The sequence below is a fragment of the Haemorhous mexicanus genome, chromosome Z, assembly GCF_027477595.1.
Source record: "Haemorhous mexicanus isolate bHaeMex1 chromosome Z, bHaeMex1.pri, whole genome shotgun sequence".
In the NCBI taxonomy this organism is placed as follows: domain Eukaryota; kingdom Metazoa; phylum Chordata; class Aves; order Passeriformes; family Fringillidae; genus Haemorhous; species Haemorhous mexicanus.
In genome coordinates this window covers 68,151,487-68,168,449 of record NC_082381.1, presented here as the reverse complement: position 1 = coordinate 68,168,449, position 16,963 = coordinate 68,151,487, and the positions used below count along the sequence as shown (strand labels likewise).

The 16,963-nt window shown below is 39.8% G+C and overlaps 1 protein-coding gene across 8 annotated transcripts in view; it reads left to right on the top strand.

Annotated features, from left to right (window-relative positions):
• Positions 1-16,963, top strand: part of MAST4 (microtubule associated serine/threonine kinase family member 4) — a 281,672-nt gene that overhangs the window by 172,531 nt on the left and 92,178 nt on the right. Inside the window, exon 1 of one of the 8 annotated variants that reach the window (XM_059836514.1) lies at positions 3,367-3,620. The exons of the other annotated variants lie outside the window; for them this stretch is intronic. Within the exon in view, the coding sequence (XP_059692497.1) occupies positions 3,529-3,620 (92 nt within the window). The 5' untranslated portion in view covers positions 3,367-3,528. Of the gene's footprint in view, positions 1-3,366; positions 3,621-16,963 lie in introns of those variants that run through there. 8 annotated transcript variants of the gene reach the window in all.

Below are 16,963 nucleotides of genomic sequence, written 5' to 3'. Positions count from 1 at the left end.
GCTTTGAAATCAGGCATTTCTGTGCCATGGAAAGTCACAAACTACAGGCACCACTTTGGAAGCTATGTCGTTTATTGACAGGCATTGCAAAAGTCCTCACCACCATTTACATGTTTGGCTCTTAAAGGATAAGGCCTCTGCTTTGCTTTATGAAGCATATAATTTATCTAAGGTTGTTGTGGGATGATGCTGGACTTCTTACAGCTCCTCTCTTCATTTTCATACCTTTGTCGAAGTCTCTGTAGTCTCGAAGTCTCTGTCTTAATATGCATGTGTCCAGCAAGTATTCCAGAAAAATAATTACTAAAGTCTCCTTGCTTTCAAGCCCATGCTACAAACAACAAGACTGATTGGCAGGACTGTGTGTGCATGTAATTGTGCACAGAAAGCCAAGATGAAGTTATGTTTGGATCTACAGGTCATGGAATGTGGGAAGCTATTGCTTGTGAATAGTCTGTACAGGATCTAGAGACTGAGTTGCAAGGGATTTGACCATCACTGTTTGAAGTGGACAGTGTTCACCTTTGATATGTATCCTGGTTCTGGCCAGTGGTAAATTTTGCAGTAGCCAGAAGGGGGCATGGCTAGGAAGCGAAGGTCCACCTCATGTAGCTTTCTGGGGATGGGGGAAAGGGTCTCTTTCAGGTTGGTGGAGGGAGTAATCAGGTATTCTCAGGGATATGAGAACTCAGATGCGAATAGGTTTTTTTTTGTACCCTCTTTTATTATTAGCGCTGTTATTGTTAATTTTTAATCTTGTTTCCAGTAAATTATTCTTATCTAAACCTGTGATCTTTATGCTTTGTATCTCCAATTCTTGTCTCTATCCTGCCACAGGGGCATTGGGGGGGAGGGGGAGAGAGGAGTGAGTATGTATGGTTTGTAGAGTCTCAGTGAGAGCACTGACATGGGGAATACTATTTCTAAAACCATGACCTTCTGTTGCTATATATGTGGACAGAAACAGTTGCCTAGAATTTATCCTTTCTTCTATCCTGTTTTTTTGCCTTTCTGCTTTTGCTAAAACCCAGCTTTTCAGATAGTGAAATCTGTGTAAGGCTTTTGGTATAATCATGCCTGGTTGTACACAGAAGGGTTAAACTTTTTTTCCATCAGAATTTGTCTACTTGCAAGCAGCAATCTTATTTTTTTCTGGTGGGTCCTTGCCAACATTATGATAGGCTAGTCTTGCTTAATTTTTAAAAGCTTTAAGGGTATGTTTTAGAATTGGAGACTTCACATCATTTTGATGAAGTGGTAGAGATTTTCACAAAGAAATAATGTATTTGGAACAGAAAAGATTGATAATTTTTGGCCTTAATGTGAAATAAAGTTTGAACTCCATGTTCCATGATCACCCCACAAGTGATGTGCTTGACTGAATTATGGAACCTGAACTGCTTTTGTTACTTGCAACTGCATCTTCGGTAGAGTCATGGAGTGAGGGGAGAACCTCCAGGGCAGTGAGGACGCTGCAACTTCTCCTTTGTGATAGGTGGAAGACTTTGTTTTTTATCTTTAGCCAGTGCTGTTCACAACATCAGTTACGTATAATTCTCTGGTTTCATGATTGTGTACAGTTCTTTCTCCAAATATGCTGATTACAGGCAAAAACTTGTGTATGGAGCAGAGAAGATAAAGTTATGGAGTTCATGGAGAAGGAGGTGTTTCTTGGTACTTACGTAGAGATTTGAGAATTTCCTTCTTATGCAGTTTTAAGGAAGGAGTGTTGGCAGCCATGCTTGCCCTCATGTGAACCTTTAAAACTTCATGCTCAGTATGCTCAGGCATGCCTCAAAGTGAAAATAAATGGATGAGAGTTTTCCTTTTACAGGCTGCAGTAGATGTGAATACTCAGTGCTAATGGAGAGGTATAAAAAGAGCAGTCATGCTGGGAAGTGCCCTCCTGTAGGGCACAAATGGACATCAGCCCAAATACCAGCTTCTGCACCCATTTCAGCCATTCTTGTACAAGAAAATCTGACCTGAGACCTAGATGAGGCTGTTTTCCCTTCTTACATGGAAATGGTCTCTTTTAAAATTAATATGTCTTTAAAGAAGTGTTTGATATTCTTTTGTGTTTGATCAATGTTACCCTGATGTTTTCTGTATCATGACAGTAAATGGTGTTTGCTGGGGATTTTTACTAAAGCCTTTGGTGCTAAGTAGAGTGAGAGCTGTCTAATGAGAGCTGTCTTATCCCAAGTGTCATATGAGCCTTGCCAGCTCTGCTCTGTGACCCTCAGATAAATAAAAAGGCAAATGGAAATTTTTAAGTACATTGAAAGAAAGCCCCTAGTTTTTGAATCCATTGTATCTTCTTCTATACCTGACCATCATTGTTGTTTTCAACATCTGGAGTTAAGACATTATGGAATGACAAGGTACTAGAGTAGTAATTTTAGAAAGGCTTTTATTTGTGTGCTGCAGAGATGTGAAGAAAAATGCTAGAGTAGACAGCTGCTGAGGAACAGAGGAGAGGGCTGGAGAGTGGTGCTGGAGTTAGGTGTGAAAAGACTGAGGACAGCAGTCAGCAGAGGCTAAAACGAGGAGTGAAGGTGGAATGTTGGGTGGTGGGAGTCAAGAAGGCAAATCAGCTGAGTTGGGAGGCAGCTGGCAAATGGCAAAGAAGGAAGCAAAGGAAGAAAGCTGGAAGGAAGAAGGGGAAGAAATGAGTCAAAGTACCTGAGGGATTAGGTCATTGTTATGAGTGGGAAAGGTACTCAGAGCCTTTCAGTACGCTTCTCTTGCCAGCCTGTGCTTCAGGGTAGCTTTCTCAAAAGAGGTAGCTGGCAATGGAGGCCGTGGCAAACGCCTGACGTCCGGAGTGGCAGGTAGCCAGTGTGACAGACGGTAATTAAGTACCTGTACCGTCAGTTCTCCCGGGAGAGGCAGAAGCCCCGGCCGTGACACACGTACACTGTGCACTGCGCCGAGAGTCACTGGTCCTTAATTTACACTTCCCAGCCCGTCCGAGCGCGGCCGGCGGACGGCTCCGACCCGCGAGGGGCTCTGTGGGGGTCGGGAGGGGGCTGTGCTGTGCCGGGTGCGGGCCGAGCCGCGGGGCTGTGCTGTGCCGGGCCGGCCCGCGGAGGCTGTGCTGTGCCGGGCCGGCCCGCGGAGGCTGTGGTGGGCCGGGCCGGCCCGCGGGGGCTGTGGTGGGCCGGGTGCGGGCCGAGCTGCGGAGGCTGTGCTGTGCCAGGCCGGGCCAGGCCAAGCCGAGCCGGGGGGGGCTGTGCCGGGCCGGGCCGGGCCGAGCCTCGGGGCACGGGCGGGGGGCTCTGAGCCGCGGTGGGCGGGCGAAGCGGCGCGGCCTCTGCGCGCCCGCCAATGGGCGGGGCGGGGCGGCACCCGCTGAGCAGCCGCACGGAAAAGTTTGTGTCGGTTCGGGTTGCTGCTATCTCTGCTCTCCTTCCGCCCCCTCGGAGGCTGGCTGCCTTCTCGCTCTCTTTCCCAGGGCTGCTGTCCCTTCCTCCTCTTCCTCGTCGTACCATGGCACTGAGTTATTAAGCTTTCAGACGCAGAGAAATGGATATGTCGGATCCCAGTTTTTGGACGCTCGTTTCCAACTTCACGCTGCCCCACCTGCGGCGAGGCAGCCGGCTCCGCCGGACTCAGAGGTGAGGCAGGCCGCTCCAGGTGCGCGGGAGCGGGCGCTGGATTTCCTGGTCCCCGGCAGAAGGGCCCTGGGAAGGCGTCGGGACCCGCGGCCTCCTGGCTTCTGCTCGTCTGGAGCTTTGAGAGCTGAGAGCCTCTCCTTGCGAGGCCCTTGGTGGTGGTTTTTCTAATCAGGCGCTTCATAGTACTCTGCCTCCATTTATAAGATCTTTTGTTTTGTCCAGCTCTTCTACCTTCCCCTTTTTTTCCCCCTTTAAAGACATTTCCAGCTTGCTCTCAAGTATTCGACCTTTTATTGGAAACAGATATTCTTTAGATGGGCAACTTAAGATAGGCTATTTTGTTCGATGTTCTTAAAGAGACAGGTTTGCATAAGTATCTTTTTTAAAACAGGCTAGCTTAACATTTGTTAGTACAGGAATGGCTTTTTTTGGTTTTGTAGCATTTTCATTATTGTAAGGAGGGAGGGAAAAAGGCTTGGAATACTAAACACGGAGGAAAAGTTAAAGGGTTGTGCCGTCAATGGGCAAAAGACTGACAGGCTGTCATGTCATGGTCATTTTTTGTGCCATGGTGGCCCTTTCAGTTAAATATATGTCCCTATCACAAAGATAAGAAAAAACGTATATAAGTTTGTAACTTTGTACACTAGTGCCCTGTATGCCATTTTGAGACATACCAGGTGTGGTGCTAAATCATGACAAGCTTCTGACTGTGAAACTACCTTGAGTATTGGCTTATGTGTTATCTTTGGAGAACGTCTGTAAAATGCTTCTTCTGCTGGCTAAAAAGGTGGCACAAAGCAAGCAGGATAGAAGCTTAGTAAAGTTGGCTTTTACTAAGTTTTCAGTACTTATGGTCTAATTTTTTTTTTTTTTCAAAAGAGAGAAAACTACTCTCTGTTTAATGGCAGAAAGTTTAAAATAGGAAAAACAAGTGGCCTGTTTGACATCAATGAAAAATCTATTCCTGCAGTAAATATCTATTCTTTGTGTCTCCTCCTTGGGGTAGCTGAAAATACTGAGTTATTTTATCATTATGATCCCTCTCTTGTAAATAATTTTTCACTCTTACACAGCATTAACTGAGAATTGGAATAGGCCTTATAAATTTTTCTGCTGAGATGTGTTGAGGGTTTTTTATTCAAATTGTCTTCACTGTTCTTACTCAAATAGGGTTTGTAACTGTGTGAAGACCTACAAATACCTTTTATAAATGTATGGCTGTGTGGCAGGTTGAGGAGGAGAGAAACTTTCTAGTTCTCACAAGAAGCATGAAATAAATATGTACTTTTGGTTTGTTTTGTGTATTTGGATGCCTTCCTGCTTTTCAGACATATTCAATGTTGTACTGTGTTTATTGAAATACTTGAAAGTCTTTTTAAAGTGGCACTAAATATTGTCTCAGCGTGTCACATATATGGTATGTCAGTGAATAGTACATGCCATATATGCAGTTACATTTCATGTATTATAGAAATACTAAATACTTAATCCCCTCTCTACCCAAATCAGTGTGTCACGGCACTGTGAGGTTAAAAAGCCAGCCACAGAATTTCAAGGCTGCTTATTCTTAATGGGCCCAGATATCTCTCCTTTGTCAGGTTCTATCTGGTTCTGTCTTCTCAGTGGTGGGAAGTCACAATCTCCTCTGTTAATTTCTCCTGTGGAAGGCTGTCCACATACTTCTTCAGCTCTCTTCTTAAAGGTAGAACTGCCCTCTGTCCCCCTATACTCATAATTCATTTATTAATGTAAGATATAAAACTTAAGGAGCAATAGAACTGTCAGAAGCATAAAACCTAGCGGGGCAGCACAGATTCTCCAAACTGCTGTAGAAATGGGTTTGGATTAATTAAGGTACAAGCCAGGTTTATGTGTTCTGTGCTGTGTCTCACTTGCATTATCTTAACAGGCTGAGTCAGCCATAGCTGCAGCTGCATGTAAAAACTGGATAGCTGCTTACTTAGCTTGACTTGCCATGGGATGCCTTCCCTTCTTTCTAAGAGAGCTACTGGTAACCACTCACGTGTTGTGTAGTTTCCCAGGCATTTCAGATGCCTGAAGAGTAGGTTAAGGAGTGAGATTTGAAGGGAGATCAGTTCCTGTCATCTGAATCTCCTACTTAATCTGAATCTCCTACTGGGCATAAGTGAAAGTTTTGGGTCCACTGATTCAAGAGAGGTTTTTTCTTAATAGTTACACTGCCTATGAAACTTGTCTAGCCTGGTGCATGCCTAGGTGCCTCAAGAAAACTTCTGAAGAAGTGTTTCTTTCTTGTTGTATCTGCAGTTGGCTTTGGGACTCCTTCCAATTTAAGAGCAAAAATTTTACTGTTCACTTGGGCATTTTTGCCTCTCAGTTATGTTCCTTCTGCCCCTTCAATTATTTTTACCTATGCTACCAGATTTTTGTGGCCTGCTAGACCCTGTTGTTTCTGTGAGCACTACCCTCCTTTCTTAACACCTGGGATAATGAGAATTGTCTGCTAGTACTATGAATTTTGTGTCTTTGTACAGATTTAGTTGATGTAATTATATACCTCTGTGAGATACTAGGAAGTAAAGAATGAAGAGATAGCCTCCTTCAGGAGTTTGCCAACAATTGACTTAGCTGAATTCCAATTGTAGCAGCTCTTTGGGAAGTGATACCTGAATAAGAAGTATCACAGCCTGACTTTCAAGTGGAGTGGGTTTTCAGGACTGGCAGGTAGAGAAATTATCTTCAATTATAAATTGGAGGCATTTGTTATTCAAATCCCTGAGACTGTAAGTACCATGTGCTTTTACAGTGAAGAAATACATCTATCACCATATAGAGAACTAGAGTGAGTGAGAGAGGGTCCCTTAGTGTAGACATCTACTTATAGAAATTGCTGTCTAGATTTACAGATGGATAAGTGTGTACAGATACACTTCTTTTCACATGGAAAAAATACTACTTTCTGCTTTGTTTTATGATACATATTTGTTTCTCTCTGACACTTAACACTCTTTGTGTCTGATTTCCTCTATGTATCTTTCACAAAACCAACATGCCAGTGATCTTTTTTGTGTGTGTCCTTTTCTCCTGCTTTTTTTTATGGTAGTTGCACTGGAACAACGCTAGTGCAGTTGTTCTTCTTTTGAGTCAGACTGGGGTTTTTTTTCCCCAAAGGCATGAAATTCATGAATGCTTGCCCAGTTGCCTCTGAACCATAGTAGACACATAGATGATTTGGTTGAAACTTCATTTTATTTGTTTACAGTCACTGAAATGGTAGTGAGTCTTTCATGACATGAGATTAAAATATTCATCAGTCATCAAATATGTTATGACAGTCCATAACCCTTCTGAAACCTTAAAAACAGTGGAAAATTATAACTTTTATTGGAAACAGAGAGAACTGAGTATTCAGACTTCTTTGTATTTCTGTTAGTTTTGGGACAGCATGCTGCCTGGAAAAGCAGCTGTTTTGAATGTCTCTTGCTTGATGGTTCAAATATGTACAGTGATGTTAAAATTACGATGTAAACTCTTGTTGCTGGTTTTTCTGTAGACCTTGGTTTTTAACTTTGTCAATGCAGTATACTAAAAGTATATTATTAATGGATTATTTTATTTAATAACAGGTGTTCAAAGTGGTCCTGTTGATAATATAAGAAAGCCAATGTTTAATTATGTTGATGTCAGCTGAAATTGAGTTCTAGTGGAGTTATTTTACTTCTGCATAAGAGTAAACATCAGTTCAAACTTTGTTTAAAATGTTTCTTTTTGATGTATATGTTCTTTTTTTATATGTATCTTTGAGGGTGTGGTAATTTGAAGAGCTTCACTTCATTTCTTGACTTTCCGTTCCCTTCATTCACCTTAGTTCCTACATGCAAGAGAGAAGCTATTATTCTAATAGATGTTGAGTATTAATTGAGAGAAGATTGTTATCCCATAACTGGGGGGATTAAAAAGTACATCTGTGCAGACTCTATGTGCTTCCAAACATACTGTCGTTGAATATGTTTTGTTAGAAGTTAATGCGCAGGACCAGTGATGGCATTGTTTTCTCTACCACCTAGTGAAGTGTTAATGTATCTTGGTAATTGTATTTCCTTTCATTCACAGTAAAGGCTGTCTGTTAGGGGGATAGTTTTACAGTCTCACAGTCAAATTGCATGTGTTGTTTGTATTTTGGTTGGTGTAATTGGCCAATCCTTTTCTTCAGGCAATTAATGTATTTCCTGAATTCAGACTGGGGAATTCAGTCTGAATTCAGGACTGAATGAGCCAACATTATTTCTTAGCTTCAGCCAGACTGGTAAGGATTCATCTGGTCATACTGCTATTTTTTGCTTCATTTTCACTCTGGTAAAATGTTATTTTATTAGAATTATGTCAGGATCATTAAGAAGTGACTGAAGGGTCCTATTTTAGAAAGCTTGGGGAAAGTTGATTCATGAACTAAATAAAAAGAGGCTTAGGAAAATGCTGGAATATGCTGAAAGAAGTCATAATTATTTTGGTGTTTTGTTTTTGTTTTTTCGACTGTCATGGTTAATATCTGCTGTGACATGGTAGGAGGCAGTCTTTGTTTTTCTTACTCAGAGAATTTAAAGAGTAGTAGTTTAGACATCCGTTCATGAGCTGTGGTTGCTTGGACATGCCACATGGTCTAGGCACAGCACACAGAGATTTACTCTTGTATTTGGCTTACATCTGTTACTGATGTTTTGCAGTCATCACAGTTCTTGCTGTATTAGACTTCAGCTCATCCTTTTCAAATGTTTTTTTACACACACAGTAGCTCACCCGTGCAGTTGTTAGTAGCTGCCTTTTCTGCTGTGCCGCTCTTCAGAGAGCTTCAGACTTCTGTTAGTGTGAAGCTGAGTACCAACTTGTGCAGCTGCACCTACTGATTGATGGGCTTGCCTCTAGTAGCTCTTTGTCAAAGCTGGAAATGGTGTTCAGAAAAGTGGATTTCAAGAGAATTTTCTGATGACTTTGGGCAGAGAAGAACCATCAGAAATTCAGCAAGGGCAAGTGCAGTGTACTGCACCTGGGGAAGAGCAAGCCTGGGGCTGATCTGCTGAGGGACAGCTCTGGGGGTCCTGGTAGACAGGAAGCTTTCCATGAGCCAGCAGTGTGTCCTGATGGCCAAGGAGGCCAATGGTACTCTTTGAGGCATTAGGAAGAGCATTGCCAGCAGGTGGAGGGAAGTGATCCTGCCTCTGTACTCAGCCCTGCTGATGCCTCACCTGGAGTGCTGTGTCCAGTTCTGGGCTCCTCAGGACAACCAAGACATGGAGCTCCTGGAGTGGGTCCAGCCTTGGAGAGGCTACCAAGATGATGAGGGGTCTGGAGCATCTCTCTTGTGAGGAATGGCAGGGGGAGCTGGGGCTGTTCAGCCTTGAGAAGAGACAACTGAGAGGGGACCTCATTAATATCTAGAGGATAGATTTCAAGAGGATGGATCAGCGTCTTCTCAGAGGTGCTGAGCAGTAGAACAAGAGGCAGTGGGCAGTTACCGATGCCCAGGAAGTTCCACCTGAACATGACTAAGAACTTCTTTACAGTGCAGGTGACCATGCTGTGGAACAGATTACCCAGAGAGAGGGTGTGGAGTTTCCCTCCCTGGAGATACTCAAGAACTGTCTGGACACAGTTCTATGCCGTGTGCTCTTAGACTACCCTGCTTGAGCAGGGAGGCTGGACCACATGAGCCACTGTGGCCTTCAGGTTCCAATTTTCACCTTTCTGTGATTCTGTAAATTGTTACATGTTACTGTGCAGGAATGGTAATGATTTTGTTAGTTGGAGGTGGAGGTGGAATCACTCAGTATTTTGTACTGCTGTGTTTAGAATATGAAGATATTGATAACTGGTTTAGGTTGAACATTATAAGTGAAGTGTATTAAATGGATCACACTGAAAATTATGCACAACTGATTGTTGCGTGCAGTAGTTCTGTGTATATTGTAACATTTTCTATAGGCTGTAATGTTACATGTCATTAGAAGAGGTTTAGTAGGAATTAGATTTATTTGGAGGAACACTGAGATGGCATGAGGAAAGATGAATATCTGAGGAGAATCAGCAGATTCATATATCTTAGATTCAGCCTTATTTAACAGGCCATGTTGCATTCAGTGATGGCTCCTGGATTTTCTCTTGAGAACCTTTCAGAGGACTTTTTTTCCTTTGAACCTTTGCAAATTCACTAACTGTGGTCATTGTGAAATTTTAAAGCTTTTGATCCTCTATAATTTGACTTTACTCTATATTTAAAATAAGGTATCAAAGAAAAATTTATATAGGGCTACCCACGGTAAATTTTGTTTTCCTCCCTCAAAAAAAAGGTTGAAAATTATGTCAAATGAGGCACCACTTACAGCTAAGGAAATGGCTTTATATGTGTCTATAGATAGATATAGTCAAAGAGTCTGTCTCTTCTGACTAGACTGGTTTAAAACATAATTATTAACATTGAAGTAAATATGGAAAAATCAAAACCACATATCTATTTTATTAAATGTTTGGTAGGCTAAGGTAGTCCTGTGTAAAATCAAGGGTGTTGACTCAAGGAACACCATTTCTTTTGCTGCTTGATTTATTGAAACAAGCAATGTGAAGTGTTAAGCATTGAAATAATTTAGTTGAATTAAAATGTATATACCATCAATTCTCTTAGTACTTGGTTGTAGTATTCTACAGTGTGTTCCAGAATTTAAAAACCATTGTTTCTCTCAAGGCAGTAAGGTGGTGGGTTGTAGAACAAACAGGTTTTTTTTTTTTTTTGTCAATAAGGAGCTAGATTAGTTAATGTTTTTTATGTATCTGACAAAATTGTTATCTTTTGGTTTTGGCAGACATACGTGAATATAAACTTTGAGGTCAAAGAGAAAATGTCAATATTTTTGTTTCTTTTTCATTTTCATATCTATCAGTATATATTGTCTCCCTGCCCATGGCAAGGGCATTGGAACTAGAAAAAAATTTCAACTAGACTAATTCAAACTAGTGTAGTGTTTACATTTTGAAATACCATATAATCTGAGTCTTTTTTCCCATAAGTAATAGAGGAAGGATTCAAGGATTCACTTTTTTGAAGTAATTCTGTGGATATTGGTTTGGCATGGAAGCTCACCTTGAAAGAGCTAATAAATTAAAAGTTACTTTGGTGAATGCTGTTACTAACCACCTGTGGTTGTTTTAAGAGGCACTCAAGATAGGCAAAACTGAAGCAGTACAAAGTAAATTTCTTTATTTTTCCCTGGTTGCTTTCTTGCATGCATTTGGGAACAGTGCCTTGTCAGTCTTTCCTCTCTGGGCTGCTGGGCCCAATTCCTGTATGGCATTTCTACGAGGCTTATGAACAGAATCCCACTTCTCACAGGAGTTAGATTTGATATGTGAAACAACTTGCAGTGCTTCTGTTGTTGGGTTTGTTGGCATTTTCTTTTCATGCATGCTTGGGAGAGAGGAGTGTATATGATAGTTGCTTGTTTTATTAAAGCTGTTCATCAGACATGGAATTCTGTAAGAAGTGTTTACTTTGTTTTTGAAATACACCTAAAAATTATGTTTTTAAGCGTCAGTTCTAAGTCCTAAAGTTATTCTAGGGAAGATAGTTATAGTAGTTTGAACTTCCTTTAATAAATTTGAGTATAATGAATTGGCTTCTAATTTAAATTGTTCCTACTCTTAAAATCCTTTTGGAGCTACTGTTATTATCACTTCTTGGATGAGATGCTAGAATGTTTTGGAAGGGTATTCCTACATAAAAGTATACCTCATAAAATGTAAGCATACCTCATATACATAAAAGAAACCTCAACAGTAGAAAACAAAAGAAAAGTAGTCCTGAGAATACCGTATTTTTTATGTGCTTTAACCTACCCTCCTCAAACCCAAACTGAGCTCTAATGGAACATTAGAACTTAACTGGTGTGGCTGATGGACAGAGAGAGGCTTATGTAACTGGAGGCCAGGACCTTCTTCCAGCCAAGCTGTGACATTCTGCCTAGAAGTGCCATCAGTGCCTCCCAGAGATGGCTTATCAATGGCCCATGAAGCATCTCTTGCACTAGGGATAGCTAAATGACAGTGAGGGAAGCTGGCCCCGAAGGGAGTTTAGGGAGCAAATGAGTATGAGAGATGAAAATTTCACAGGAGCATTGTAGAAGATGTAGGTTGTGAGTCAACCAGAGGACATGGATCCATACAATATGTGGGTGCCCTGGTTATTCTCGTGACAGAATTATTTGTTACAGATAAATGTAATTTAATTAAGCAGTGTATTGGTTAATATCAACGATCCTAGCGATCCAGAGTGAAGTTTCATTGAGGTTGTGAAATGGGCTGTTTCCTGTTGATTACAGTCCGTGCTGACTGAGAAAAAGCAAAAATCTGTATTAGAATTTCCAGTTGATAAATATATCTTTACAGATTCTGCATAGTTCAATCATAAACCTAACAAGCCAGTCCTTGATGAAACAGAAGTTAATTACTGATGATAGGAATAAATCAGACATGTTTCTTTCAACAGCTGTCTTGCTGTTTACTAGAATTTGTCTTCAGCTTGGTTTTCATAATGTAAATCAATACATGGCTTTTTTAAATTCCCTTTTTGGGAAGCTGGAAGGAGAATGCTTGATTAGTATCTCCTTCATCAGACAGTGCTGTTCAGTGAGAAGTTGTAATTAACAAATATCCTTTGTATTAATACTGATAACCCGCTTGGAGTTATAAAAAGTAGATTGTATATGTTTGTTTTACACATTTGCCTTTTCAGTGACTCTAGGCCTGTCTAGCTTGTTTTTATGCGTGGGTATGTCAAGGGAATTTCCATAACTGCTGTAACAGTAGAAGCAAAAGCAGTCAGACAAGTGCAGTATGCTCTATTCACCTTGTCTGTGAACATGTCAAGCAAAAGGATGATTATGTCAGTTCACTGCACCATCAGGTCTTACCAGAGCATCTTTTGCATTACCCGCAAAATGAACACAGAAAACATATAACACTTTGTTAAAGTAAGCTTGCATTATGTATTTTTTTCTTTCTTATATGAAGCTTGGTGATTTGGCTTCATCCCTGGCCTTTCTGCCATGTTTTGATGATTGAACTGTTGAGTTTGGAGGCATTTCCTCCCCATCTCTGACCTAGGAGTAACTGTAGAACCGTTCTTTTAGGAAATACACTTCTGTCTGTTTTTTCTTTGGTCTTAGAATGTGTTATTCTGTTTTGTCAAATGTCAAAATATTACCATCAAAGCACGGCTTTGATTTCTGATGGGGGAAAAATTTCTAAACAGATAAAGGAAACTTCTTCCTGTATGGTTATTTTTCTTTTGTTTTGTTATTTTCTTAAGTTTGAAAATTATATCTTCACATTATTTCTTCTGTCTCTTCTTCAAATCTTCAGAGAGCAAGACCCTTTTTTTCTTTTTCCCCCCTTTTCTGTAAAGGAAATACAAAACATACTAGTGTATATGAATATACTAGGTTACTTATTAAAATATGCAGATTGCTTGTGTGGGTCAGACCTAAGCATTCAGCATTATCTACAAATTAATACCTTTTAGTGATCATGTGTTTCCTTCTTCTGATTCATAAATTATAAGGCAAGAAGAAACCAGTAGGATCACCTACTCTGCCTGTCTATAGGAAACAAGACAAAGAGTAATAGTGTTGGAGATTTAGGAATTTGGCTTTCCCAGATAAGGTAACCTGTTTGTTTAATCATTGATGAGTTTAGCAAAATCTGAAAGATTTAACACTGCTCAGGACATCTTTCTTTTTTTTTCTTGTTCCTTAAGTGAGCTGTCTTTTACCACTACTAATTTATTGCTGATGCTATTGTCTTTCACACTAACTTCAGTAACAACCTCTGAGATATTGGGCCAGTCTCTTAATAAATGCTGAAATTGTTCAGTACATTATTTGTGACTGTACCTGCCTAAAACCAGTACAAGGGTCACCAGATGAATATTAATAGAAGGAAACAATCTAAAGAGAAGTCCAAAGGACTGTTGGCATTTTCTGCCTCAGTTGGTATGGAAGAATTAATTTTCCCTTCAAGTCATGCTGAGGGAACAATAGCATTGTGTTTTCTAGAAGACACGTGCCCTGGGAAGCTGGCTGAGGAGCTGACAGCGTGGTCTGGCCTCTTTGTCTGGTGGGACTGCTTGGCTCGGGTCCCTGTTGGAGTGCAGGATGTGTATAAGGACTTGGAGGGGGAAGTTGTGTGCTGCTTTTCTCTCCTAGGTGTGACAGGCTATCTGAAAAGATGGGAGGATGTGAGAGTTTTATGAAGGAATGTGTGCTACTGGGGTGTTGTAGGAAGATTGTAGTGGAGCAGGAGGCAAAAGTGTCCCATTGGTCTTGTTAATGGAGACTTCTAAGTTATTTAGAGCTGCTCCCAGGTTTATCTTGTAGGTAAATCAGGTAAGTCATTGCAGAAAAAAAAAGATGTAGGAATGAAGTAAAGCATATGCAGTAAGAACAGGAGCATGTGACAGGAACACCCAGTGCATATTAGAAATCCAGTACCCTAATAAAATGACTTGCTGAACATTGTTTTGGTATTGGGGTAGCATATGCCTGTAGAATAACAGTGTCTATCAAGTTTCAGATTATTTGAAGTTACAAATTAAGCTTTTTTTTTTTTAATTTACACAAAGGTGTTGCTGTTCTTATATAAATAGGCACATTAAACATGCATTCAAGAGAAGATAAAGAATTATGAAAGTGTGTTGCCCAGTATATATGGAAAAAATAATTTTTTAGTTACAGACATTTTCAATATTAGAGGAAGGATTAGAGTTTGAGAACTAGTTACTTGTTTTGCATTACGTAGTGACATCTTTGAAGTCACAGCAGGAAGGCACATAATGCTGCACAACCAAAACCAAGGATGGAGACATAGTTTTCATTCTAGTTTTTGTACATTTATAGATAGTTCACCTGAACAATTTGTGCTTGTCAAGTTATTTTCAGACAAAATTTGTATTATTTTATAAAACCACTTTTGTAATAGATACCAAGATTCTGTAAGTATGGAACTCATAAACCATGAGTTGATTATTTCACTTTACATTAACCATCCTTAGGGCAAAGGCAGCAAATATTATCAATACACCTACTCAAGATAAGTGAAGACAAATGAGAATAGGACTTGAAGTCCAAGTAGTTAAAAGGCAATTCATTATAATATGATTTGGAAGGAATGTGGTGCTTTTTGTTATTTGGATAAGATAGATGCAGTATCAGATTTTTTGCTTTTAAGGCATTTGTTTTTTAATTGTCTTTTTTATGATAACAACTCCCATTAATTTACTAGCTTCTGCCTTTATTAGGCAATGTATTCTTCCAGATCCTGTCAAAAGTAAGAGCAACTGTTGCCTCATAAAAAGCTTGGAGAACAAAGGAAACTCATGTAGAAGGTGAATTTATTCCTATCTTTGTGACTTGACTATGACTATAAGATACTGAAGTAGTTTTTTGACCGGTATCATGTTTTTTCCTTTTTCTCTAACCCTCTGTGGTATTCATAAGACGGGAGATGTTTTCCAAACAAAAACAAAGGCTGCAGAAGTGGTGGTTTTATGCTTTATAGACATTTCTTCTTAAGGCATCCTTCTGCTGTGATGCAAATAGAAACCTTAAATTAGCTAATGGGCTAATGGGCTGGATGAGTAGTGAGGTGATTACTCTTCCTGATGGCCAAAAATTGTAGCACACCCTTTTCTGTCACCTTACCTCATCCACACCCTGTTCTAACCTGTTGGAGATGTTTGTCTTGTCTGTGTGATGAGCCTGGGTTTTTGGGCTTGTGTAAGCTCTTCTGAGCAGAGGCTGTCCTTTGTTGTCTTCCTGTGATATGGAGAACAATGAAGACTTATAGCCCAACTGCATATATAAGAAATAATAATGCGTCACTTTACTCGGCTCTGTTGCTTGAGGGACCCAGATGGTTTTATTCTTGAAAGTAGAAAATGTGGGAAATGACAGATCTCTAAAGATACTTTTCTTTTAGAAGTCTTGGGACAAAGATGGCCGTTTTTCAGAGTTTCTTCAAATTCACCCCATTGCAGCCTAAAGAAAGAAGGCTAAAATCTGAAATCATTGTACAGTGTTGAAGAACAAAGAAAATAATCCAGTCATTATTTTTAAATAAAATCTTGAGTAAAAGCATCTGCAACCCATTATCATATATTCCAAAGATTTTTTTTAGCCAAAAAGCAGCATTATTTCTACCTGAACTAGCATTGTTGGGGTTCTTTTGGCTGTGAGTAATAATCACATGGCTAATAATCACATGGTAGGGTCATGCATAGGAGCACCTACAATTTTCTGTTTTCATATGTCCTTGTAGAAGATGTGTAGAAAGCAAAACTGCAGATTATTTTTTTCACACATTTTCTGCATGTTAACTCTGGAATAGAAAACGTGCAATAGTGTTAATGTACTTACTTGGTAATTTAGTTGTTGCCAAGGTTTTCAAGCATGTATGATTACAAACATAATGTGTGATTAATTTCTGTTGATTTTGTGTTTGAACTTAGCTGGAAGTTACCTCCTGTTATGCTGTAAGGCAGTAGACTCTATGCTTAAGTCTCATTTTTTGTTTTCCTTCCCTTCTTCCAGCACACAGAATTTATAAAATGGCCATATTGAGCTATACTGAGTGCTTTTTAAAAACAACATTCGTATGTAACTTGAGGGTATGATTTAGTTGCTTGTATATGAAGAATCGACCTCTAATCTTTAATGTGGCCGCAGACCACTTGATCGCCGTAACAGGTGGAGTAAAATTCCATGCTTTTCTTCACATCCTCAGTGGTGATTACCTTTAAACAAGATTATCAATATAATTTGCCTACTTTTTATACTTGGTCTGTGATTTGATAGCTATGTAATGTTAAATTTAATCTGAAACTATACTCATCACATTTTATTGTCAGAAATGCTAAGTTCTCTTGATTGGTGAATTGTACATGCAGAGTGTGCATGCGGACTTATTTTTATTAGTTTTGGAAGGTGTTTTGGTGGGGTTTTTTTATTTTGTTTTGGTTTTTTGTTTGGTTCGTTGGTTTGATTTTGGTTTTTTTCTTTTTTTTTCCTTTTTTTCCCATCAAAACACATTGTTGATTTTAAATTAAGCACTGGCAGACAAATGTTTAAGGTAACCAGGGGGTTGCTTAACAAAAATATACTGTCTAAATAGTTGGAATTTTTCTTTAATTAGCTGGTTTCGATCTTGAGGAGCAGCCCAGGACTGCTGGACTGAGGAAAACACATTCAGTTGATTTGGTTTCAGAATGTTCAGTAAGTTTCTTCACAAGTGTGTGTGCTTCACTGCATTTACGTTTCCTC